This window comes from Psittacula echo (genome assembly GCF_963264785.1).
Source record: "Psittacula echo genome assembly, chromosome: 7".
NCBI classification, from domain to species: Eukaryota; Metazoa; Chordata; class Aves; order Psittaciformes; family Psittacidae; genus Psittacula; species Psittacula echo.
Window position 1 is genome coordinate 33,728,839 of NC_137740.1, and position 26,196 is coordinate 33,755,034.

A 26,196-nucleotide genomic window follows, 5' to 3' on the forward strand; every position below is an offset into this window, starting at 1 on the left:
CACCATTTCAAAGCAATCTTTTCAGAAAATCGATAGTTCTTCATCTCCTTCAGAACGAGAGCAAGTAGGACACTGGACGTTTGCTTTGTAATCTCTTCAAAAATTGCTTTCTTGTCTTCCCAACAGAATTAGGAAATATTGCAGTACTAAAAAAAAATCTCAAGTTTTTTCAGCACAAAGTCTCAGTTGTAGGACCAATCTTTGCATTCCTTTTCATTTAGGGATTACCCTAAGCTTACTGGTCTGTTTATACCATAGGCACACACATACATCCTTGTTCCTCACACAGAGAAATTATTTGTTCTCACAAGTCCACGTTTCAGGAGCCTGCTGTAGAAACCTTTACCATTTTAAAATTTCCATTTTCTCTCCCTCTTTCCTCTCAGTGGCCCTTTAGCTATGAAAATGAACTGCTCTGCTCCTGCAGTGCTGAGCTGCCGAATCCAATCGAGGAAGGCTGGCCAGGCTTCACATCCCTGTCAGACACAGCGTTGACCTTTTTTTTCCTAATTGACAATGCGGGGCTTTGTGCTAATAGGATGACATCATTAAGCAGAGCTGAAATGCTTTCCCTGCTGTCTCTTTTGTCTCTCAGTATTTTTCTCCCACACTTGGAGGAAGTATTTGACTAGGAGGGAGTGTAAGGAAGACAGTTACACAGTGCCTAAAAAACAGCAAGAAGACATCCTCAATTTCTCTTCATTTTTCCTTAGTCACACTAGTTTCCAACCACATATCCTGAGCCCTCACTGTGTACTGAATCTTCCTTTTTCTTCTTCCAGGTTGTTATTACTGATGCTGCTTTTCTGTATTTTGTGTTGCCTCACTGTCCTGAGATATGCTGCTGGGGATAGTCTGGTTTGTTCTTGACTTTGAATTATAATTGTAGTTGTTAGCCTAATGCCCTTTTATTTTAATCTTAATCCTCTCATTTTAATCTTAATCCTCTCATTTTAATCGAACAACTTGTTAAAAAGATCCTTATGCATCTCTACAGCAATAAATGGTTAATTGAGATGCCTAATTTTATGTTAAAATGTTGGCAATTAACTTTCATTGTGATACTAAAATATTTAAAGTTTTAAAATAAAACATGGAGGGGAATAATACATGGAGCAAGTATATATGGAAGGGAAGAAGCCCCAGTGAAATGGAAAATATTAAGAGCTTTGTTTTAGCTGTCTTGTGAGATAGTACTCACTGAAATAGGTGCTGCCTCAAAGCTTTAAAAAAATTGCCTTAATGCTGCTTAAGCATGCAGCCTTGCCCAAGCCAACAAAGCAAATAGAGACATGTGATGGGCTTTTGCTGGGGAAGACAGAAAAAGCAGGAACTTCCCAGTTCTGCCTATCCTCCTCTTCTTTTCCCCTCTCCCACGGCTGACATATGGCATACATTTCCAGCCTGCTTCAATGTCTAATGAAATGGAGTAACTCAGATCCCAGGTACTTCTGTGAATCTGTTTACCCTAGCTGTTTCAATCTGCACAGTAATGCAACAGCAGCTAAGGATAGTATTGATTAGCTGGGAGAAGCAGCCTCTTAAATCACTCAAGCTAGCTCTACAGGACCATGGCTGTCTATAGCCTTACTTCAAGAAGGGCAAGCAGGAATGATAAGATAGACAAAATATAGAGTGAAGAAGGGAAAAGGTTCAGGAGGGAGAGGAAGCAGATCCCATTATTATTCAACACATTCACAGTTGGCAGGAATAGGGATTTATCCATTTTTCTTTTTGCCCAATCAATGCACAGCTATGTCATAGAAGACTCCTGGATTCCTGGACTCATGACAATGAACTTCATTCTGTTCTTTAAACCATGACAACTTTCCTTTCTGCATTTAAGTACTGTTCAAAAAGGCAATAACCACCATGTTATTAACATACCTTGTGAAGATTTCTTGAAGATTTTCTTGATTATTTTAACTGTATTTCCTAATCTTTTTTTTTTTTTTTTTTTTTTTTTTTTTTGTGCACATTATCCCTAAAGACATGTTAAGCATTTTTAACCAGGATTTATTTCTTACATTCTGTTTCTGTCATATTTATCTTCAACCTTAGTTAACTGCCATAAGCTATTGTGAATAATAGAAGGAATTGTAGTTGTGCTACTTTGAACAGCAGTAAGCTTAAGCTTGCTGTCTTTGCATAAGAATGCCTAGTAAACTAGCCATCTTATAGCTGTGAACAGTAATTATTGACACAGTTTAATATTTCTCTTATGTCTATAGCCTAATGAGGTTAGTGCTAAGCAAGTTTCAGCCTCAAAGAACAATTAGGAAATTAGGATAGCATAGTTAAATCCCCGCAAACTATTATTAAAAAAAAAAAAAAAAAAAAAAAAAAAGCCAGACCATCACACAATTCAACTTGCCACATTTCAGCACAGAGCCCAATTTAATCCTTTTTATCCTTTTTTTTTTTATCCTTTTTTTTTGTTTTATGGACAGGTTAAATACAGTGAGTGAAAACAGTGTTTAGAGCGGAAATGCTGACAAAAACTTTACTGCAGCCATGTGAACAATGCAGCTGTAATAATAGAAAGTTTGTCCTTACCACAGCAAGAAAAACGTAAAGAGTTCTGAATTTGCACTGAATGAGCCATTACTTACGTCTATCACAAAGAAATAGAAGTGCTGAACAAAAAAGAAAAAAAAAAAGAAAAGGATACATTAAGGGTCATTCCCCCCTTCTCCCCAAAAGAAAACTAAAACTAAAAAAGATCAGATGTGACTCAGGCTTTCAAACAATAAAAATAGCAAGATAAAAGAACTAGGTTGCTTCATTGCCTAAAGAAATGGTTAGAATCTTATAAAGTCTGAAACCTGATTGTGAGAGATTCACTTTATGGGCCACTAAGAAGGTTCTGACCTTCGTCATCAATAGATTGTCTGAGCCTTTGTGGTATTCAGCAGTAAAGGAAGTGCTTCAAAAGTCATCCCTCTGAAAGATTGACTGGAAAAATCTCCAAGTTCAGATCTCAGCCTGGCTGTTGTCACTGTACATGCTCATTCAGAAAGTCTGCCTGTAAATCTAATACAGATAAATCTTGCTTCATTTCTAAGTGATAAAACTGGACCATTCTCACCTTAGAGATGGATCAGGATATCTAGAATTCAATATAGGTGAAATCATTATAGAGGAGGGCAGCTAATATCTGTTGTGGGGCTCTGGATGTGCTTTGTTATAGTACTGTATTTCTCTCTCTGTACTAGAGGACATTGAATGAGTGGGATAACACTTGTACAAGTTCCAGTGATATAATTTTCTTACACTCCATAGTTTTGGATGCAGTTTTGCCTGTTCCAGCATTTGCGCTGAAATGAACTGTAGTAGCTGATGACTGCCCTGTGATTTCAAATGGCCTTCTGGGACAGGAGAACTGTTACAGATTAAAGACTTCAGTTCCTACAACTTTCTGGAAAAGTCTCATCACTGTCTAAGTAGTACACCAACATGGCAGTTGTCATGATATGGATCTTCTAGCAGGGTGAATTAGCCACGGTGGTGTATCAGGCTAATACAATGACATGGCTGCTGGCACACAAATGAGCTCACTGAAAGACAGATGGGGTATCTTTGCACAAAATGCATCTGTGTTGCAGATACAGTCATACCCTGGCTGAAAAATGTTGTGATGTTATCCTCTAGAAACCATACAAGCATTGAACATTCACAGCAGAGAGCACAAAATACAGATGGACCACTAATGACTAGAGCTTCTAGGACAGCAAATGAGGTACAGCCAGACTATCCTGAATGAGACAGCTTGTACCTTATGCTGCAAAGGAAGCGAAAACAAAATAAAATAGTGACAAGAGAAATCTCTGCCAGTTCTGGTCAGGTTTGCGAGGGAGAGAATTATTGCTGTCTCCAGATCAGATGTCTAATGTCTTGAGTTTTAGCAAGGCATTTATGAAGTGTGTTCAATGTCAGAGCACGAGTCCACTTGGACTGCTGTCAAATGGTCCACATAAGGAACCTGCTTCAGAGTAAGAAGCATAATCATTGAGTCTTCTTTCTGTTTCCTAGCTGCTGTACCATTCCCCTGGACCTCTGAACCATGCAAAGGTATGAGTCCGCAGACCAACACTGGGGAATCCCTCTTTGAACTTGTATCTTCCTCCATAGTCTTGCCACAAAAAGCAACTGCGATCCTCAAACAGCATCTTGTGCTGTCTACCAGAAGATTTTACTGAAATCGGGAAGCAGAACTTGTTCTGAAGCACAACCTTATGGAATTGATGACCCAAAGAGCTAGTAACAACAATATAATGGTCCAGTTTCAAGGCAGCTTAATCCCCTCAGAGAACTACTAGAAGTTCATCTCTCCTGTCTCTACACTTCAGTGCTGAATGTAGCTCAGCGGTTCTGCCTTGGTATATGTAGATTTAGGAAGATAGCACTGCAGTCTTAAGTGTTCTGAAAGGTTTTAGTTCACAACCATAACGGCAAAAGCTTTTTTGGTTGAAATCAAAGTTTAAATTCTGAAATATAAAGGGCTCATCAAAGAACTGGCAAAGAATACAAGAACTAGGTGCCAGATGAAATCCCTGTGTGATTTATCAGCAGGTTCTTCTCTAATCTGATGTAAGATAATATGAGGAGGTGTTGAAAGCAGAATAAAACTAGATACATAACAAAAAGCATAAGTAACAGGGTTCATAAGACTATGCACATAAGGAAATTTACATTATGTAGTAGGCAGGTTGCTCTCCCCAAGGTTTACCAAGATATATTGGGAAATAAAAGACAAACCCAGAAGATTTTAAAAGATAAATTATCTCATGTTTCTTTTGCATCTATTTTTATTCTCTATTTGAAGAGATGTGATTTCCTTACCAACAGACCAAACAAAATACTTATCTGTAGTAGCTGAAAGTGCCATGGACAGACATCTCTCAGCAAAAATTAACCCTCAAATATACAGAAAGCTGCATTTGCTTAGAACTGATCAGAAAGATCATTCCTGAGAGCTCACAAATTTAGAGTAGTTTAGTTAGTGACTGTAGCACTAAATTGTCTCATCTATAGTCCTCTGCATAGTGATTCATTAGAAGCACTTTACAGTAAATGCTTCCAAAATAAAAACCAGACATTTTAACCAAAGTCTCAGGAAAATACTTAACTGACAGAGATCATGATTTTCTAAAAGCTTTTCTCTGGAAGTGTGTTTTGTTTTTTATTGAGGCAGTGATTACAGTGAGCCTGACTGAGTTATAACGTGCTTCCATTGCACAACCCAGAGTAATGTTAAATCAGCTTGAATACCTGAAAATACAATAGAAGCCGTAAAAAGCCACTTAATACAGCAAAGGTCGTTTCAGGTGCTGGTCCAGAGAAATGTCCATATGTGACGAAAACATTACTGGTCTGTATTTCACAGTTTGTGCTCTGCTTTTTTTTATTCCATGACAAATTATTTTTCAATTCTTAAGACAGTCTCATGGCAAAAAGTTTGGTCCAGCCAATTTCCCTTTCACACTGATGTCAACCCAGCTTCAGATAGAGGACTTTGCCTTTGTTAGCTTTCTGGTGAGGAAAAGACGGCCAATTGTATTTTTGGCTGCATCCAAAGAAGTGTGACCAGCGGGAAGTGGGAGGTGATTCTGCCCCTCTAACTCTGCTCTGGCGAGATTCCACCTGAAGTACTGTGTCCAGCTTTGGAGTCCTCAATACAGGAAAGATATGGACCTGTTGGAGAGGGTCCAAGGGAGGGCCACAAAAATGATCAGAGGGATGGATCATCTCTTCTAGGAGAAAAAGCTGAGAGAGTTTGGGTTTGAGGTTGTTCAGCCTGGAACAGAGAAGATTCTGGGGAGACCTTATTGCAATCTTACAGTTCTTATAAGGGACCTATGAGAAAGACGGGGAGAGACTTTTTACCAGGATCTGTTGCAAAAGGACAAGATTTAAACTAAAAGAGGGAAGACTCTGGCTGGATGTGAGGGAGAAAATTTTTACAGTAATGGTGGTAAAATATTGGCACAGGTTGCTCAGAGAAGTGGTGGATGCACCATCCCTGGAGACATTTCAAGGCCAGGCTGGATGTGGTTCTAGGCAAACTGATCTAGTTAGAGATGTCCCTGTTCATTGCACAGGGGTTGGACTAGATGACCTTTGAAGGCTCCTTCCAACCCAAATTATTCCCATGATTCTATGATTCCATGATACTAATTCTGCTTGAGGGCTCCTTAGTACTATACAGCTGCTCAGAGGAAGATTCCTATAAACTTTTATGTGATGTAGATACTTAAATTTCATTTTCTAGAGTTCTATAGGACCTTCACTGAACGGGCCACTCAAAAGGCTGTGAAAGTCCTGTATTCTCCCTCCCAAACATGGTATAGCCATACACTGCAGGGCCACATGGAGGTCCATAACAGGTCCCACTTACGTTGGCATGACATGGCACTAAGATCATCAGGCTCATCCCCTCAGCTGGTGCTGGGGCTGGCTGGAGTATCTGCTCTGCTGCACAGTGAAGATAAATCATAATTTCCTAAATTACCTAGTGCTGAAGCCAGCACTGAAAAACACAGCTTCCAATCTTTAGGCTGTTCTATAGTTTGTTTTAAAAGGGATTGAATATCTTACAAACAGGTAAAATTGCTGCCAGATGCAAGTACATTAGCCTTTTCCAGCTGCTTTACTGCTGCCATTCAAAATAATCTGCTATAAATATGATTCCTTTGAGCTCTATCCTGACAAGTGCGGAGCACTATCTGGGGGAAGGGCCAGTGGTTTTCCATCTCCACTGAACTCAGTAGGAGTTGTGATTTCTCAGCGCATTGCTGGAAAAGTCTGCTGAAATTACCTTAAATGACACAATTATCCCCTCACCTCTTGCTCCTTCTTTTGCAGTCCTGGAAGGAGGAATAAGTTTCTCCACAGGCAGTTCTGCTGCACTAAAGTTTTCAGCCTGGAGGTGGTGAACAAATGTCAGAATCAACAAGTTCCTTGCTTCTGGGCTTGGTGACAGTCCTGGCTGCAATCTGGCTTAGCCAGGGAAGAGGTGCGAAACATGGCAAAGATCTGAAACCCTATTTACACTAACACTCAGCTTCTCATATGGGCTAAAATGGCTTCACCTCTTCCCTTTACCCCTTCCTATAAATTTCTGCCCATTACCTAATTCTCACTCCCTTACACAACAAAGGTTCACTGTATCACAGCATCCAGGACACATTCTGGCAGCTTTTACCCGTGCAGTAGCACATAACGTAGGGCTTTCGCTAAAATTCTCCAAGTTGCCTATTGTTTTAAATCTGTTCCTGGCTGAACAGAAATGGATTTATTATGTATTTTTCCTTTGTGCAATCTGTACCTGTAGTTAAGTACATTAAACTGGTGTTAAATATATGGAGGTCTGTTAAACAATAACAAAATGTTAAAGGCTGAGTGCTTATGCTTAACAAACCATTCTGAAAGACGATCATCATGAAAGCTATTTACAATTATACTTGTCATAATTGATGGAAAAACTGGAGAAGACAATTACCTGTGCCTTACACCTTTTCACTCTGAAGTCAGCAGAGGCAGATGAAAATCAACATTTCGTTTGAATCAGAGCACAGTTATGAGTTTACAATGCCAATTAAGTCACTTTATTGTATAGGAACTGGTGTTGAGAAGAGGCTTATGAACTTGATTCTGCACCTTGTTTCACAAGTTTGAATACACTACTGGCTCCCTAAACTGAGAATTAGGGTGTCAAATCTTAGGGGAGGGATGATTTTAGCAGCAACACTCCAGTGTCCCTTGTAAACAGTGCAATAAGAAATGGCTTTGAAAGCCAAATCCAGATCTGAATTTGGCTCAAATACAGCTGGGACCCCACTTGGAGCTCATGCCCCTCTGAAATATATTCAGTCTACCTGATTTTTCAATACCCCTCTCTGACCTCAGCAACTGTGCTTAGCAGCTCTCAAAGATCAGAACACAGCGATTTTTTGCACTGTGTAACAACATACAATGCAAATCAATCAGTCTCAGGGTTTTGGTTTTCTTTTGCTTAAAAGCCAGATTTTCCCTTCTTGTTGCAGATATAAAACTGGTACACTGACATTATTTTGCAGTTTAAGGGACTTAAACTTTTAGACAGGAAAGAGAAAGTAATTACAGCACGTCTAATATTTTATGTGCTAACTGTTGAAGGGTTTCCTTCTTTCATAATAATGCCCACAATAGTGGAGAAGGCATTAGCATGCTTTTTTTGGCTTTGGAACATTTGAGTATTCTTAACTTTCCTACATTTTCTCGTAGGACTTTTTCTTTGCTCAAGTTATGGCATCATAAAGCAACATTGACTTCCAAAAGAATATTTCGTAAGCATGAATGGCAAGAATGAAACCTCTCAGCAAACGCATAGTAGTAAGCAGTTAAATGTAGCAGCAAACAAATTGGATGATATTCCTGCAGCACTGCAAGAGGTCAAAAAACATCTTGGAGGTGCAGCAGCAGAAAATATAAAGGAGAGAATAAAAATGGCAGAGAGAAAGAATAAAAACCAGAACAACGATGTAGAGAGAGCACGCCATAAACGGAAATCAGAAAATAATGAAAAACCAGCTGTGCAAACAGAAGAAACAATGTTAAAGACTGGCAATCCATTAATGCTGACAGCTCTGTCTCATATTCCTCTGAAAAGCCTAAGTGACATAGAAACGAAGCTGGTCTACATTGAGGAGGATACCATTTTCCTTGAGTTTGATGAGCTTATGATGCCTAGCAGCACACCATCGGGGTGCCATGATTCTGAACAAGCACATGCTCTGAACACACCCGACAGCAGCACTTTGCCCCACATCAACAAACAGCTTCAGATGACCCTCCTGGAAGCCAGCACTTGCTACAAACAGAAGAACTATGCAGCAGCAGTGGAGCAGTTATCAACAGCAATGGAGGTATGGGGTTAAAGAAGTATGATCACCATAGCAAAGTAAATGAAAGGCTGTCATTGTGCTAACTTGGTGTGAGAATATCAGAGCAAACAAGGAGCACAAACCTGGGATGGATACAGTTTAATAAAACCCCAAGGTGCAATTTTCCCATGAAATCTGAAAATTAAAAGCTTAAAATAAATCACAGAGGGAGGGTGGCACTGGACTGAACCAAAAAAATCTTAGCTGATCTTGTATTTTTCTCTAAGTCTTCAACAGTATTTACATATGGAGAAAATTTAAGTCCCATAGAGTGTGGTGGGTTAGGAGGGGAATCTCTTTCTAATCCCAGCTCTGTCAGAGACAAATGATACCTCGATAATCAGGGGAGTTCCAACTCTATCCCAGCTGTCTATGCACTACTGGGTTAAGTGTTTAATCATACATTCTGATTCTTTTTTTTCTCTAAAGCCAGAAGATGGCCACTGGATCTGTGTGGAAATCCGTTTTTTTCCACATGAGAAAGAACAAGCCCGGTAGTGAGCAACCTCCTCCAGACACAAACGGCTTTCTCTTCAGTAGCTATGAGTCCGAAAGCTAGGGGTTTTGTGAAAAGAAAGTCTTCTTGCCTGCCTGAGATATTAAAGAAATTATATGACCTTGACTATGATCTTTGAAACTAATCTACGATTTTAATGACTTTCTGCTTTAAATGCTCAAACTTGAGCTGTCTTAAAACACATCTATTCTTCAACAAGCAGTTATTTTTATGTTTTCAAAAGCTGAGCCCTTTCCAGTTTCAGCTGAGCCCCCAAAAGGAGGTATATAAAGGCCTTTGACATTTTTTAAAATCTTAGCCAGCCTTGAGTTTTATCAGTATGATATGAAAGTTAAAAAATAGAAGAGGGAGTTCCTAACACTCTGACAAGGTTGAAATTAATTTCATGGGGGGAGGGAAGAGAAAGGAGGTGTAGGAAACACCATCAGGTGGGTCACAGTTACATCCACCAGCCTCTTGTTTCCTGGAAGCCAAAGCTAGCAGCATTTACAGTAAAACTGATTGTTCAAAGTTGTATCATTATTCCCAGATTTCTCAAGTGCTGCTAATCTCAGTTAATTATATTGGAAATCCCTTGTATTATGACCATGTAATTCATGATGTGCCAGTAGAAGTCATGGTTCATAATAATCACATAATGGGCAAAGACTTAGACGTAATCAGATTTTAGTTACCCTGTCATGTTTCCGTAATGCTGTTGTAAAACTGACATAATCACAAAAAAGCACCAGTTATTTAAACATTTTTTATCAGATTGATGTACAGTATCTTTCTCTCTCTTTTTTAAACAATGTAAGATAACAAAAATTGGATTACAATTGCTGGGAACAGACTATGATAAACTGTTTGCTTGTGTGCAGAATGAAATTTAATAACAGCTTCAGCATCTCAATTTTTAGTAATGTTAAACCTGTTCAATAGCAGCACTCTGCAGCCAAAGGCTGCTTTCAAAGAGGAAGCATTACAGCATTTTGAAAACTGTATCTCCAAGAGCATAGCTGTCCTATAAACGTTGAAAAATACCCTATACCCTCACAATTAACCTAGATGCTAACATTTACTGTGCAGATGAGGGCTTTACTTTTTCTATGATATGTGATGCAAAAAAAAAAAACCAAAACACTCTTAGTAGCTGTAAGGATTTTAAAGGTCAGTGTCTGCTTCTCAAAATAAAGAGAGATACTTTCTACTTTACAGGAATATGGTCGGTGACTAGAATAGAGGACTTGCAAGCTAGACTCTCTGAACTCTAATGTTTCATCTCCACTCTGACCCCAATCACTTCAGCTGAACACTTGACATCCTGAGAAAGGGTCCAGCTACACTTGTTTCAGCACTGTACTGCCAAACTTAATTCAAAAGCATTTATGAAACACTAGTTTGCAGTTGAAAAACAGATATCCTATTCCTACTTTTTTTTTCTACAATACCAAAACGCACTTTATTTTAAAACAATAAATACTACAGAAGTGAGTGCCTAGAATTAGTAACTGCAATCCTTTTTAGGCTTCCCCTTCTCCCTCTTTCAGAAATGAGCTGTGATGGTGACAAAAGTACTTATCAATTGACATCAAAGGAGTACCTGCTGCCTCCTAAAAGGAAATGGAAAAGCTAGCTAATAGACATCCTGCTGAAAGATTAAGTAGAGGTTAAAGAATTCCTTCCTGGGATTGTACACAGAGTGATTGGGAAATCACAGAATTGTAGGGCTGGAGCTTCTCAGCAGCCTCTTAATCTGGCTCTTCTCAGAAGTAAAAACCAGAATATCCCTGAAAGACACATCTGTGTCTTTCACAAAAGTGTCTTTCACAGACAGACTTCTCATCTGTATCAGCAAGCTGACAGGAAGTTTTTCCATGTCTTCCATGCTGCAAAAGGGCTCATAATGGATTTTGTATCCTTATTTGACATGAAGAGCAATTAACCAACCTATTCTCTTCGTACTTGCAACCTCCTGACATATCTCTTTTTCAGTCTTCTCTAAATTAAATAAATTTAATCCTCTTAACATTTCCTCCTAGGTTATGTATTCTGAACTTCAATTTTTTTTTTGTTGCTTTTTGTTGCAACGTCTCCAATTTGCCTACTGATTTGGATTTCTCTCCACAAATTGGAGATGGTGCAGAGAAACCCAGCAAACTTAAACTGCCAAGATTGGAACTGTAGTGGATTTGCCCATTGCTTTTTGGAGAAATAAACAAAAATTCCTCTGCATTTCACACAAGTGAAGAGATGTGTGATACGATGCAATAAGCTCAAAGGTCAAAGCCATGGTTTCTGTTTACAAAAATTTACAGACTTTTTCAGATTTAAGGAAATTAAGGCTTTAGCCTGACATTGCTACATTTTGAGTGAGAGATTTTGATACAGAAAAGCATGTGCACAGCGTTAAATTTGAATAATACCACAAAAGCTAGTGCTGCCTTACATACTGCAGACATCATATGTTTGGCTCTTCTTTAAGAGAAGAAAAAATCTTCTTCGAAATTTCTTCTCTAGATCCATCTATATATTTATATTGCATTATAATTTTTTATATCATGTCATTTTTCAGATATGCAAATAACAGGCAGTTCTGAAAGTCTAGCACTGAAATTATTGGATATAAAATTATTAATCAGAACGGAAAATTGAAATGCTTGTTCGATTTAGAGACTTTTATATGTTGGACAGCATGCTGCTGATTACCACAGACATCGCAAAGGCAATGTTATCAGGAGAACTGGTGGCTTCTCACTATTTCTGCACTATTTAGTTACCATTACATTAATCAGGAGGGACTTAGCATTAGTCAACTGCATTATAGTTGGCCTGGGAGAGTTAAAAATAACGCTCCCTTGGAGAACTCTCACCATTAGAGCATAAGAATTAAGTACTTTTTGTTGCTAGTGAGGAAAATAGCTGTGGAAATTGGGGCAATAGTCTTTGCTTTTCTACTTCCTAGCTCAATAATACAGTTTATTATATACACTACATTGAGAAACACTAAATTTCCCTAGATTTTCGGCATCCATCTGTTGCAACATAGGGGAATAGGACTTGAACATCTGGAGTGGGATATGAAGGGTATGAGGAATCACTCTTTAGCTTAAACCCTCAGTAGAAACCATATACGTGTATCTATAAAATCTCTAGCCAATTATTAACAGCTTAGCTACAAAATAACATTAAACCTTTATGAGGATTGAAAGATCTTGTCTCAAACTAATCTCCTAATATCAGAGAGCATAAAAGACCTCAGAAACACCAGCTTGTTTAAAATCTGCACAAATTTAAATTCCAGACCCTATTGTTCTGAAAATAATCCTCCCCTGTGATTAAAAAATAAAAAGAAGAGTTCATGACTGCAGTGCACAGAAAGAAGCACACAGTATCCTGGCACACAGCATCCTGGCACACAGCTTTTGGTGTAGAATATCTGAGACATTAAATGAATTCCGCAAGTAAGGTGAAGGCCTCAAACAGCATGTGATTAATTTACAGGAGTGCTGTTGTGGTGCCTTCCGTAAGCTGGAATACCTCCATTTTCCACAGATAGCTATTATGGGCATTGTTCCTATGGCAGGGAGATTAGTGTCATTTTTTTCTTGCACACCTTGAGTTTTTAGATTAACCTTTCCTGTGCAACAATGCCTTCCATGCAAAATTATCTGCAAAAAGCAAATATTTTGAAAGCAGCTGTGGCACTTGTGCCTTGTGGACATAATTACATACCAGTATAGAGTTAGGCAGCGTGGTTCAACCAAGCCTTCCATCAGTTTCATCTTATGAGAAGCAAAAAATCAATATTTCCTAGATAAATACCTGTGTGAAAAGAGGTACATTTTAAGCAGTGTATCCACTGGCAAAAGCACATGAGAAAAGCACAAGTGGCTTTCTTTGAGTCATTGCTGCAAGGGCATTTCCTGGGAGCACTGTAGGATTAAGGTCTTTGGATGTGCTCCCTGTTGTGACCATTGGATCAGTGCTGGCTGCTGCAGAAAGACTAGGGCACAGCCACATTTCTGCCCACCCTTCCTCCTCCAACATTGCCTCTTTTTGCAGATGAGTCTTGAGGTCCAAGAAGCTATCAATGTATAACAATGTATAACACCTTACTTCATGGAACATGAAATTCCTGATCATGTGGAATGAACAGGGCATATGATGGGACTTACTAGAGTTTTCCCTAACCCCTCTCACCAACAGCTGTGCAAGAACTAGACACAACACAATGGAAGTCCTCAAGGGAAAGCCTCATGTGAAAGGCTGAATATTTATTTTAGCAACTTTCTGGAGCTAAAATTCAGGCTTAGATTATCAACCCTTACCATCAGCACAGATCCTCTAGAAACTTCTTGGGAGTACACTAGATCTTGGGCAGAGAATATCAAAGATGACAAGCACTATTTCCCTAAAGCCTGAATACAAGATGCTGACTTCACTCTCTAGAAATATTCTTTGAACGTCTAATAACAAAGTATTTTCTGAAATATGCATTTAACTTTCTTTAAAAAAAAAAAAAAAAACAAAAACAACAACAACAAAAAACAAACCAGCTTTTTCTCTCCCTGTATTCCCATCACTATATTTTTAGGCTGCAAAGCCAAGAAATTGACTTACACACACACACACACACCACTGATTTTCTTTTATGGCTGCAGATTTTAAACCAGGAATGTGAAGCTTATACAGATGGCTCAAATCTGGCTTGTAGAATAGAGTAGGAATCTGTTATAATGATCCATTTGGACATGCTCCCATTTTTTGATCACTGAATTTGAATTTATTCATTTTCTAGACATTTCCAGCATGCCCATCACCATTAAATAAAGCTGAGGAACTGCACAGCTATTTCTCCATAAGGATTCTTGCCCCCTCTCTTCTTGCCTGATCAGCTGTTACATACTGTACTTTTTTCCTCAAAGAATACTATATGTTGACCATAAAACAATATATTTCCTTACTCATATGCATGTACAAGAGCAAAATTCCTATTCCAGAAAGGACAGGCCATATTTTCTGATCATTTTGGTGCCAAAGCGGATCAATTTCTAATTAACTCTAATTAGCTTCCTCACATTATGAAATCATTTACCTGGAGGTGACAGGCGCTTAAAAGCACCAAATATTTTTTCCATACTTTCCAAATGTTAAGCAGTATATTTGATTAAAAAAAAATCATCCACTCCTTGTCACTTACAATCAAAAGCCTCATTGTAAAATATAGCCTGTATGTGTTTAGGTCAGTCACTGAGAAATGGAGAGAAGGTCCATGTAGTAGGTTCCTCAGCAGGTAACACAGGAAAGAGAAGAGAAAGGAGGTAAAAAAAAAAAAAAAAAAAAAAAAAAAAAAAATGGAAAGAAAGAAAAAAAAAAAAAAAAAGACGGGACAGCCCTGAGGGAGGCTGTAGCCCATCCTGAAAGACACAGGCTCAGATTTCTACTCAGAGTTAACATCAGGGCTCAGGACATGTCACTGCCAGCTGGATCCATAAGGGGCTTCTCTGAAAGCTGGGCAGCTAAAATTATCTAGGTGCTTAAACCCTACAGCTCCCCTCATGTATTGCAGGCATTGTGGCACCCAATGACAGGTAAACACAAAGGTGCGATGCTACCTCACCTCTCTCTATGTGCCTTACAGCCTGCCTCAAAATGGAGTTTCTGTGATGCTCAAGGGCCCTAAGAAATTGGAAACATTTATCCTCCCAGCTGCCACCTGCTCCTGGAAGGAAGTGCAGGAACAGAGAAGGAAGAGCAATTCATGTTTAATTTGTGGCTCTGGGTGCTCCCTGGCTAGAGCAAACACAGCACAAGAATGCAAAGGACAATCAGCTTAATTTATACTAAGAAAATTAGGCAAGTTCGGAGAAGGTTCAATCACCAAAAGCAGCTAATTCAGGAAAGCAGCAGTCATAGAAGGTGTTCTGTTAAAGTATTTTCTTGCTGAAATGTCTTTAAATCATACCACTGCATACCTACACAGACTCTGCATAAAGACGCAGGCTGAAGTGGGCACCGAATTGGAAAGTGTTCATGGACTGATTTGAGAGTAACTTTATCCATGAGGACAGTTTAGAGAAAGTGTGTTATTAAAGTACTTTATTTCCATTTAGAGATTCACACAGGCATACACAGACAGTAGGTGGTGACAGCTGCTACCAGAACCATTTGTTATCTTACTCCTGTTCAGCTTTTGACAGTGTAAAATGAATATAAATGCTGAAAAGCTTTAACAGAGGTGAACCAAACAATAAAAAGTAGGGGGGAATGAATTCTGGTTAGGCTACTTTAGGGAAGAGCTTTATTTCTGTTTATTCCTGAGGCATGTATATGTGCTGTGTTTCTAATGCTGACAACACTGTTGAGAGGATTCTTGCTGGATTTTACCAAATCCAAACCATCCCGAGGTGAGAGAGAGGGGAGAGCTGGCCTTGCAGCTAGCTTTAATGATATATCCAGAAGCGGCATGAAAATTCTTCAACGTATGGCTTTTCCCTAATAACCCTGTCCATCAAAATGGAGTGAACCTTTCACATAGTTTGCCTTAATAAAAGAGCTGGTGAAATATCTCTGTGTTTGGACTTAGCAGGAGCAAATCTCTTGGCATCAAGGGGATTAAATTAGTTGGCCTGAAATTATATTGCTTTTTCCAAGCAATCATGACAGCTCTTAAAATCTTGCTACAATATAGTCACATCACACCAGCTGACAGTTGCCTCCAAAAAAACATCCATTTTGGCCAGCTCCTCCTGTGAACACTATCAACAGACTGATGCTCCTGCTTCAAAGTTGAATAGGCATTTTGAACTGTAATCCCCTCAAGAGGAGGTACCTGTATCAGTTTTGACTTCTGACTGTTTGGTTTTCATAGAATCGTAGCATGGTTAGGGCTGCAAAGTCCTTAAGATCATCTAGTTTAAACCCCCCTGCCACAGGCAGGGACTTCTCACCCTAAACCATGTCACCCAAGGCTCTGTCTAACCTGGCCTTGAACACTGCCAGGGATGGAGCATTTACCACTTCTTCGGGCAACCTCTTCCAGTGCCTCATCACCCTCACAGTAAAGAACTACTTTTTTATATCTAGCCTGAACTTCCCCTGTTTAAGTTTAAACCCATTATTCCCTTGACCTATCAACAAGAGGAATAGCTCACATGGAGTATATACTCCATCCTCAGTTTGGTTTGGTCTTGGATGAACTCACAGTGAAGGACTGACAAATTTCATATTACAAATACAATCTATAAAAGAGATTTCATTATGCTGTACAAAATAGAAAGTTCCTCAGAAACTAATGTATATTGATTCCACAATATATGTTTCATAATAGCACTTTGGGGTTGTTTTTTTGGAGTGGGTTTGGGGTTATTTTGGTGGTGACAGGTTTTTTTGGTTGGTTGGGATGTTTTTGCTTCTGTGACTACTTCTTTCACCCCAGCAGTACTGATAATGGAAACACTCGACAAAATTAGGATTGATCGTAAGAGGGACAGATTTATAGTGCATCACAGAGATTAAGCTGAAGTCAAATGGATGATATATTCCTAAAACCTTTGCTCCTGATGTAATACTTCTGAAGCAAATTATTTACAATATGAGACAGACCCCTAAGTTTGCACTGAGGGGAGATAAAGCCTTTCATCTGAACTTGGGCCAATAAACAGAAATGACTTAGGCTTAGGAATACTGCAGGGAACATCGTTAGCTTCTGTGGGAGGGAAAGATTCACATCAAGATTATTTTTATAAAGCAGCATTCACCTAGAAATGAGCACAAACTAAAATGTTATATCCTCCGAATTTGGTGAGCACTCGGAAAAAAAAAAAAAAAAAATCTCATTTCTGCAGAGAGTTCTTATTTCCAAAAAGGTCCAAAACAGTGATAGATGTACAAAACATGTCAGCCTTTGAGGAACATAAAATTTAGGTTTGAATTTCTCTAACATTCTGCCTCACCTGATAAACAAATCCCTTCCATGTACCTCTGGTTCCCGCTAAAAGGCTGGTTGTAGCCAAAGAAGGAATTTAAGCATAGGCATAGACAGAACTTAAGATAAAACCAATGAAAATGTCGGGAGAGCAGGATCAATTCTACCCCACCAGATGCCACAGTGAGGGCAAGCAGACTATTAAGTTCATCTGGTAAAGTCACCCCTCACCAGATCCATACTTTTCTGGTAAACTGGTTTTCTCAACAGAAATAGGGAACATTTCTCGTAACGCAGGACAACTCAGGTATATTTGGCTTTCAGCCAGTATTGTGCAACTAGCAATGTGCCCAAGATAGCAAATGTGTCCTGCACAAACATTACAGCATCCAATGCTAACTCTATACAAAGTAGCTAATACACCAAAAATACCATACGTACATATTATTTGAATTACCCATTGCAGAGCACATTGTAGGAAGCCTCGTGAATTTAGTTCTTCTCACCTGACATCTGCATTCATATTTAGTAGTGAATTATATATTTTCAGTATGTTTTCTTACAAGTTATTTACACAAATCTCATTAACAATAAAGACAGGGGGGTTATATACAATTCCTGCTCTGCTGACTGAAATTGCATACCAAGATGTCAGTATGACTTTGAATAGAGCTGGAAAGTTATGCTGCATGAAATCATGTCATTGAGGAAAAATCCTCTCTTTCTTCCCCATACTTTTTGTCTTCCCACTGAGCCAAAACTGCCATTAACAGTTTCTTTGTTATCCTGGTTTCCTGCAGTATTTTTCATAATGCCTAATAGTTGTAAAGACTCGATTACAGTACAATATACAAAAAGCAGTTTGTTTTCAGCACTGTGTGACGCCTGCTATCAGGTTTTGAAAATTATTTTCAGAAGTAGCTTTCCTTAGCAGACATTTTCTGGGATGCAGTTAGTGTTCAACTTGCCAGGTGCCTGATGTGCAATGCAGTAACATTACCAGGCTGATTACTTGGATGGATCCGAAGTGAAGGCATCTGGTTAGGACTGTTGGCCAGTCAGAAGAAAAGGCACTAATTAAATACTTTTTGCCTTTTCAGGTTTGTCTCTCTGATTAGCCACTCTAAAAATCACTGCAGGGAAAACCACCATTATCTTTAAAAGAGAGGCATGATTAAACATTCCTCTGCTAACAAAGAAAAAAAAAGGAAAAAAATAGAAAAAAGGCAACGCAATCAACTCAGCAAGGCTAGCAGGTTATTGCTGTATTCAAAGTAACTTAGCCCTTCCGTCTGACAGAGGAAACATGAGTGATCTCACGGAATTTGCCAATTAATCTTAGTGCCACACACTATTTGACCCAATTTACTTGTTTTCCTAAGCTAAATTGTTCTTAAAATATGTATCTATAACTACATGAATAGATGGACATCTATTGGGCATCTTTAAAGTAAACTGTATTCCTGAATTTAGCATACACCAAACCTGTAACAGTGATCAGTAAACTGTTACTATTACCAGTTTTTTTACAACTGAACCTTTCACCTGGCTCTCAGAGAAAACAGTTCCAAAGTGCCAAGGTACAGATCACCAGAGCTCTAATCTTATTCTTCTAAATTGCACATGTGCTAACTAGAAAGCTATCTTAATCATCAACATTTCCACTGGTCTTTTACCAAAGCCATGGTTGGTCTTCTGGGGGATCTTTTCCTCTCTTCCTTATTAGCTAATGCCTGGGAGGTCTTTACTCATAAAATTTCCTTGCTTGCTACTGCCTAAATTAAAGCCTTAATACCACAAAAAAATCTATGCTAAGTTCACAGTATCACAGACTCATTCTGTGACCTTTGATAAAGTACTTTATCACAAGCATTTATATGACTGTGTTTTCAGCAATATTTATAGGGTCCTATACACTGCAAGAGAGGCCTCTTTTATCAGTGAAAATAGAATATAGTGTCAGTTCACCCCTAATACAAAAATTGCCCATGATGCTTTCATTCCTTACATTTCATTTATATACTTGATAACTCTTTGAATGGGATAACTCAGTAGTCTTCTAAAGGATGCATGGGCACAAAACCTGCTTGATAGCTTCCAGTTGTAACAAGGGCCTCTATGAAAATATAAATATCCTTTGGCAGGATTTTTAAAATTAAATGTTATTTCTGGAAAAACACTTGTATCTACTGGCAGGGGCACTCTCAGGTAAACTAAGTCTGAAAGTAAAAATTACTGTTACATGTGCTAGCTATGGTAAAAGACATAAACTGGCACATTACAAGTTTTCAACCCCAGATTGGCTGTAAAACTTCAAATGTTTAAATGATTTGCTTCAGATTTAAAGCCTCTACAACCTTTAAGATATTGGCTAGATTTCTGCAGACCAAAAGCTCACTAAAGTTTTAGGCAAGATGTACCCCAAATTTCCCAGTTTGGAATTAAAATACAATTCTCACATAGCTCTAGGGAAAAAAGTAAAATAAAATAACCAAACACCCTCAACAGTACAAAAAGCAACTGCCTCTCCAAGCCAACATCTATATTTGAATGTCCTTGTGACAAGACCATAAGGTATTCAGAGGAGTGAGAGGGAGCTGCTTTTACTTAAAGCATTCCAAAAACACCACAGCCCTTTTGATCTTCAAAGTTGGTGTTATTGGACTGCAGACTGCAGCAACATAAATAAAACTCAGTTGTGCTAGGTGAAACATGAAAATTGCAAACAAATCTCCTCCCTGCTCATTATGTCTGTGCATGGCACAGCCTGTCTTCTCTTGCTCTCAGTCCAGCTGAGTTTTCTAAAGTTATGACAACCTGCAGCTACAGAGGCTCCTTTGGATCCCTAGGAAATCTTCCTTTTCCTCTTCTCCTTTGAAACTCAGATGTGAGTCTTTCTACAACTCTTCTTCACATCCCCCCCCATACTGAAAATCTCAGCTCACTGTTTTCTTTCTGCCTAATTCCTCCCCTGGGAGTTTCCCCTAATCAACTTTCTCAGGTGTTTTCTGGGACTGTCTTTGCCTCACACCCCCAGAAATGCTCACTCAGACTTCATATTCAATGCCAGACAGGCCAACACAAGGAAGTGGTCCTTCTCCTACTGCATAGCCAAATCATTTTATCAGAAAGGCCAGCAAAATACAATAAAGGGTGATAAACCACATACAAAACATAAATCCTCCATCAGAGCTTGGAAAACAATGATGCGCTTTTCAGGCAGTGCTAAGATCATTCACTCAATTAAAACCTTTTCCAGTGGTGTCTCTATTGCTACCAAAACAGTACATTTAATTGTGCATCTTATTGTGCACCAACACCAGACACTAGAGCTATTTAGTATATTTATAACTTTTCCCGCTTAGTACAGAAGGAGCCATTTCTGTAAAATTAAGTTGAATCTGATTTTTGGTGCATGTTTCTGCTGTTTGTATGGAACTAATGTGGAAAAGTCTCTCTCAAATGCATTGACCCACTGCAGAAATGCTACACAAAAATTAGGAGAGTTTGGGTCACAAAAAGCATACAGCTTAGATATAGGATGTCCCAAATGCAGGCACATCCCTTTAAAAATATTACTCTGATTTTGCAAGATTAAAGATCTAGTTATTATTAATTTCTTTGAACTCTTACTCTGAGATGTCTTAGAGGAGACCTTACAGAACCCAATCTTCACCGTATTTAAATATATTTTCTGAATCCTTATCTGTTCAGGTACGGTTTACAGAGACTCATATCTTGTTTTTTGTCAAAGATAACTGAGGGGTTACACAGGTCTAAACATAACTCTTCATATCAGCAGTAAGACTCAAGGGAACTCAGAATTGCAGCACTTTATACTGAAGGGAGTCCTAAATGATTTTTTCTTCTCACAATCGTTCAAGAACCTGAAAGTCCAGGGAGTAGCCTGATATCTCTTATTCCCATAAATTTAATAGAGGTCACAGCATGGCCAATTCAGCTGAAAAGTGTTATTACAGAAAAACCTGATGATACTTTTATGTTCACTGATGTGAACATAATTCTCTGGGTCTTTTAGGTACATATAGCATGTCTTATCTATAGAGACACTTCAGCAGATATATATGGTACCATGAGCAAAGTTGTAAGTGATGAATTTGCTGATTTATAACTTCTACTGATAACAAGATGATAGAAAATCTTAAATGTATGGGTGTTATTATATACACTGTGTAACTTCACTCTGTGGAGAAGGGATGTGAAAGAAAAAAATATTTATCACACCTCAACTAGGAGAACGCTTCCTCAAATGACCTTTGTTGCCTCTTCAGAATTGAGCTGATCTCCAATCAGTGAACAAAAACCTTAAAGATAGGGATAGCTTTGTAGATGCTAAGTGTGGATGTGGGTCTATAATCCTTCTTGCCTTTAAGAATCATAAGCAGGAAGAAAGATGCATACATAGGAGAGCTTTTTTTCTGGACAGATTTAATCTTCTAAAGGGATCTCAAACTGCTGAGTTGATAATGCACCTCCTACAGATCAACCACTGGATTTTAACTATGTAGGCACAAGAAACTAATTATTATAACTAAACTCATTAGTGATGCGGAGCTGGAAAAACTGGGTTTAAGCAAAAGTCCCTTGGTTATACCCCATTTAAAGTAGAGGCTACATTCATCCACGTCAGGCTGTAGTTGTATATCAGTGCCATAAGCATCCACAACACTGCTCTCAGTGTGATCCAAGATTTTAAGCACGCAGCCTAGATAAGTATTAATTTGTTAATCTTCATTACAGATCTACTTTTAAACCTGACTCGCAGTGAAGGCACTTAGATGAAATCATTGCACGCTACACAATCCTGTTAAGGATGTTTATCCAAGCTAGGGACATCCAATTCTGTTTTGATTAGTAGCACTGTATGGTTATTCTACTTAAAGACAACAATCTTATACTTCATTATTTGCTTACAGTTGACTTTTAGTAAGAGCTAAAATCTAATTTTTACTACTCTTGGGCATTACAAAATCAGGTAGACTAATAAAACAAAGATTTAAGGACTGAAGGTGGTCCTACCCAGTACTGCAGCTCTGCTAGCACTGAGGACTCTCCAAAACTTTGAGGAATTGTGCGTTATCTAATTCTAAAGATGTGCATTCTTAAATCAAACATTGTTTACTGAGAAAGTCACTGGCTGTGATGAACAGCAGGCCATTTATCTATCAGGAATAGATTTTTTTTTTTTAAGAGAAAATATGATGTTTCTCTCTGCTAAACTCTATATGGACCAAGACGATGGGAAAGATCTCATCCTTTTTACTTTCTATAGTAGTCTCCTGGAAGGACAAGTCCTCCCATGAAAGGAGGGCAGGCTTTCTGGTTTCCTTGCCTTGTATCACACTCTGCTTTCCTACCCATGGAACAAAGGCACCAGAGCCTAAGGCAGAGTTCATCACTGGCTTACTGAAATAAGTAAATAGCTGTCTGAGCCTCCTCCTTCAACCTGCTTCTGAAGACAGCCATGGATTTTGGTATCCTGAAGTTAAGCCTCTATTTTTTTAAATGGGGAAAAATATAGCTTCTTCCCTAACAGTGCTTTTTAGTTTTTAGTTTATTTTCTACTGTCTTGACTATCCCTTCAAGGAATATGACGCTGCATTTTATATATTCACATGCATTTGTACTGATTTTTATAGTGCTAACTTTGGTTGAAGTCAGGGTATATTTTACTTGGAATTCCATCTACTCAATTTATCAGTTACAAAAAGTATTTCTACCTAAAAAAGGTATATTATAACATTAGTAAATAACGTTTTTGTTTCTTGCACAGCTTTTCAGTAAAGGTGCTGCTATAGACAATCCCTTTGAGTCACCTCCAGAAGACCTTTCTAGTATTGCCAGTTTTATTGAGACAAAGCTTGTAATCTGCTACCTAAAACTGAGGAAGCCTGGTGAAGCTCTCAATCATTCATACAGGTAAAAATAAATATTGATTAGATACACTGCTAAGACAATAATAAACAAAAGACCATGAATTAAACCTGTGCAGGGAGAAAGAGTCTAATAATGAGAAAAGAGGAAGCAATAAAACACAAGTTACACATGACACTGATGCTTAGTGTAGACTAACACAACATTTGAGACATTAAGCCACAATAGCCCTGTATATATTTAACTGCTTTGACAATGCATAAGGTAAGGTTTTGCAGGCAAGTCATACAGTTCAGGGCATCCTTAAGGCTGAAGCTAAACAAATATAAACATTCTTAGCCTTATATGACAGTAATGATATTATGAGCTCTTGATCTGCTTCAAGCCAGATTAGGTCAGGGATAGCTTCAAATTACTTTCATTACATAATTCCTCATAGGCTCACTTGTGATCCACATGACCAGCACCACCAGCAATGCATAAAGAAGCCAGAAAAAAAAATTGTACATGGTGGAGATGAAATTCCCATTAGTTTCAGATGAGTTTGGATTTTGCTGGGCTTGTGCTGCCCCTAATTAGCATTCAGGCATAAGGACAGTTTCTGTTAAGCACATGCATGTCCTGCCAGCAACACTTCATTACTGAGGTCTCTGTTCATTTTTTTTTTCCCTTGGATGAGATGTATTAAGATGGATACTGCAATTAGTGCAAAGTGAGGATTTTTTCCATACAATCATTCCAAATTAATGTAACTACAAGAGAGTCATTACAACAAAAGAGAAGGCACGTGCTTATGCCTGATGCACAGAAGACAGTGGTGAAGAATAACGTGTTGGTATAGAAATGCAATGCTACCATGGCAGCAGGTTCATTTAGCTACACACTAAAGTCATGGGAAGTCTGAGAATCCTGACTTAATGACAAGGTCTTCATCTCCCACCCCCACTCATCCCCACCCTTTTCCCCAGGATTTTTTGTCTGTAAAGCTATACCTACCTGGAGCTTATAAACACTGGGGGGATTCATCCTTCAGACTAGTTCCAAGTACCTTTCTGGGTTGATAGCTTGAATGCCCAGGAGTGGTTAGAGAACATTAGGTGCGCTCCCAGGGAACACATTTAGCAAGCATTCCTTCCAGGTGGAGTATTCTGGTACATTAGCCAAAGCATAGGAAGTGGGGAAGAGGAAGACTGAGATTCCTGCCCATGGCAGTGGGGTTGGAACTAGATGATCTTAAGGTCCTTTACAACCCAAACTATTCTATGATTCCCGTTACAAAAACAAACCAAACCAAACAACAACAACAACAACAACAAAAAAAAAAAAAAAAAACACCACCAAAAAACAAACACCTCAAAAAATCCATAAAATATACTCCTCACACAAACTAAAGATCAAACACATTTTTGACGATTTCTCAAAGACCGTGTTAGAAAATAATAATAAAAAAAAATGTATGTATAAATTTGACTGGACTCCCAACTTTCAGAAAAATCACTCTCTCATTCTAACTGGTATTACCAAGAACACTAAAATAAGGAAACATTTAGACATTATAAATATAACTGGAATAGGAAATACTCTACTTGCTTTAAATTATCTTGGTTTCAAAATAGTAAAATGTATTGACCCTGGTGCTACAGAAACTAAAGACTATTCAGACATGCTTTGGTTTCAATTGTCTAAAACAGAAACCCACAACCTACAAAGAACGTACATGCAGTCAGATTGAGATCACTACAAAACTGAAAGGGGGAAAATTCTTCACTTTTTCTTATCTGCAACCACAATAATTTGTTCTTAACTCTCTTAACATAGCACAAAGAAAAGTGGCAATCAGTTATGCCCTTTTTCAATATAATTCATTTAATAACTTCCAGAATGGGAATAAACCTGCAGACCATAGTTCTCACACTGAAAAATGCAGCAACTTGTACAATAGTATATCAGTAAAAAAAAAAAAAAAAAAAAAAAAAAAAAATATTCTGAGACATAATTAACAGAAAGAGAAAACTTTAAATACAATCAATTGCTATATTTTTCAAAAAGATCAAATAAATTACTGTATGCTTGCCTACTAAAAATAGCTTACTACTATCAGTTAACTGGTGTTTATAGAATTTTTATTCCTATTGAGTTTTTATGTCATCACCACGTTGTAGTGGCTTGCTGGTAATCCTTTGCCATTAATCATGAATCCAAATTAAAATTTTATTTCTGCATTTATTTGCATTTACTGAAATATTCTTTCTTTAATTTAATGTAAATTTCACAGCTCATGCATTCATTTCTGAAGCCTTAATAGCCAAAAATCACTTTAATATTCTCACACAGAGTTGTATCAAATATATAGAAGTGGGTTTTGCTAGGAAGAAATCTTATAAAGTGTCACAACTAGAGGAATAGAAACAAATTCCAGCAACTTTGTTTTAAAGTATTCAAGAACAGGCATTTACAGGAGAATAGCTTTCCCATTCTTAAGAAATGAAAGGGAGTACAATTTATATCATCGGCCTTAGATCCTGTATAAGAAGCCAAGTCTTCCTGCAAAGTAGGAATTGTATTCTCTGGTTTCTCAATATCAAAATTTAAGGCTGCCTTTAGCATCACTGGCACAATTGAGGACACTGGCTGGGTTCTGATCATTTGTCAGGCAGATAACAAAAGATTTTACCCTTTGCAAACAAATACTCTCATCCATCACAGCTCTGAACAAACCATGGACTGACCTCACCAGGCAATGTCTGCAGTAACCTACCTGACCACCAATTTTCATCATGAGATAGCCATCAAAATAATTCCTAACTTTCAATCTGAGGCTATAAAATGAATCACACAATATTTACATGCCCTGTGGTCCTTTTGGCCCAGGCATTATGGCATACCAGGATTTAATGATCTTAATAACCCCATATGGCTTGCTGAGAAATTAGATTTTCCCTTTGGTTACA

The 26,196-nt window shown here is 38.3% G+C and overlaps 1 protein-coding gene across 1 annotated transcript in view; it reads left to right on the forward strand.

Annotated features, from left to right (window-relative positions):
• Positions 1-8,333: 8,333 nt before the first annotated feature.
• Positions 8,334-26,196, forward strand: part of SPATA16 (spermatogenesis associated 16) — a gene marked incomplete at both ends in the record, with an annotated part of 66,814 nt that continues 48,951 nt past the window's right edge. The window contains 3 exons of the mRNA XM_080624006.1: positions 8,334-8,451; positions 8,626-8,906; positions 23,145-23,290. Coding sequence (XP_080480132.1) covers positions 8,334-8,451; positions 8,626-8,906; positions 23,145-23,290 — 545 coding nt within the window. The remainder of the gene's footprint in view (positions 8,452-8,625; positions 8,907-23,144; positions 23,291-26,196) is intronic.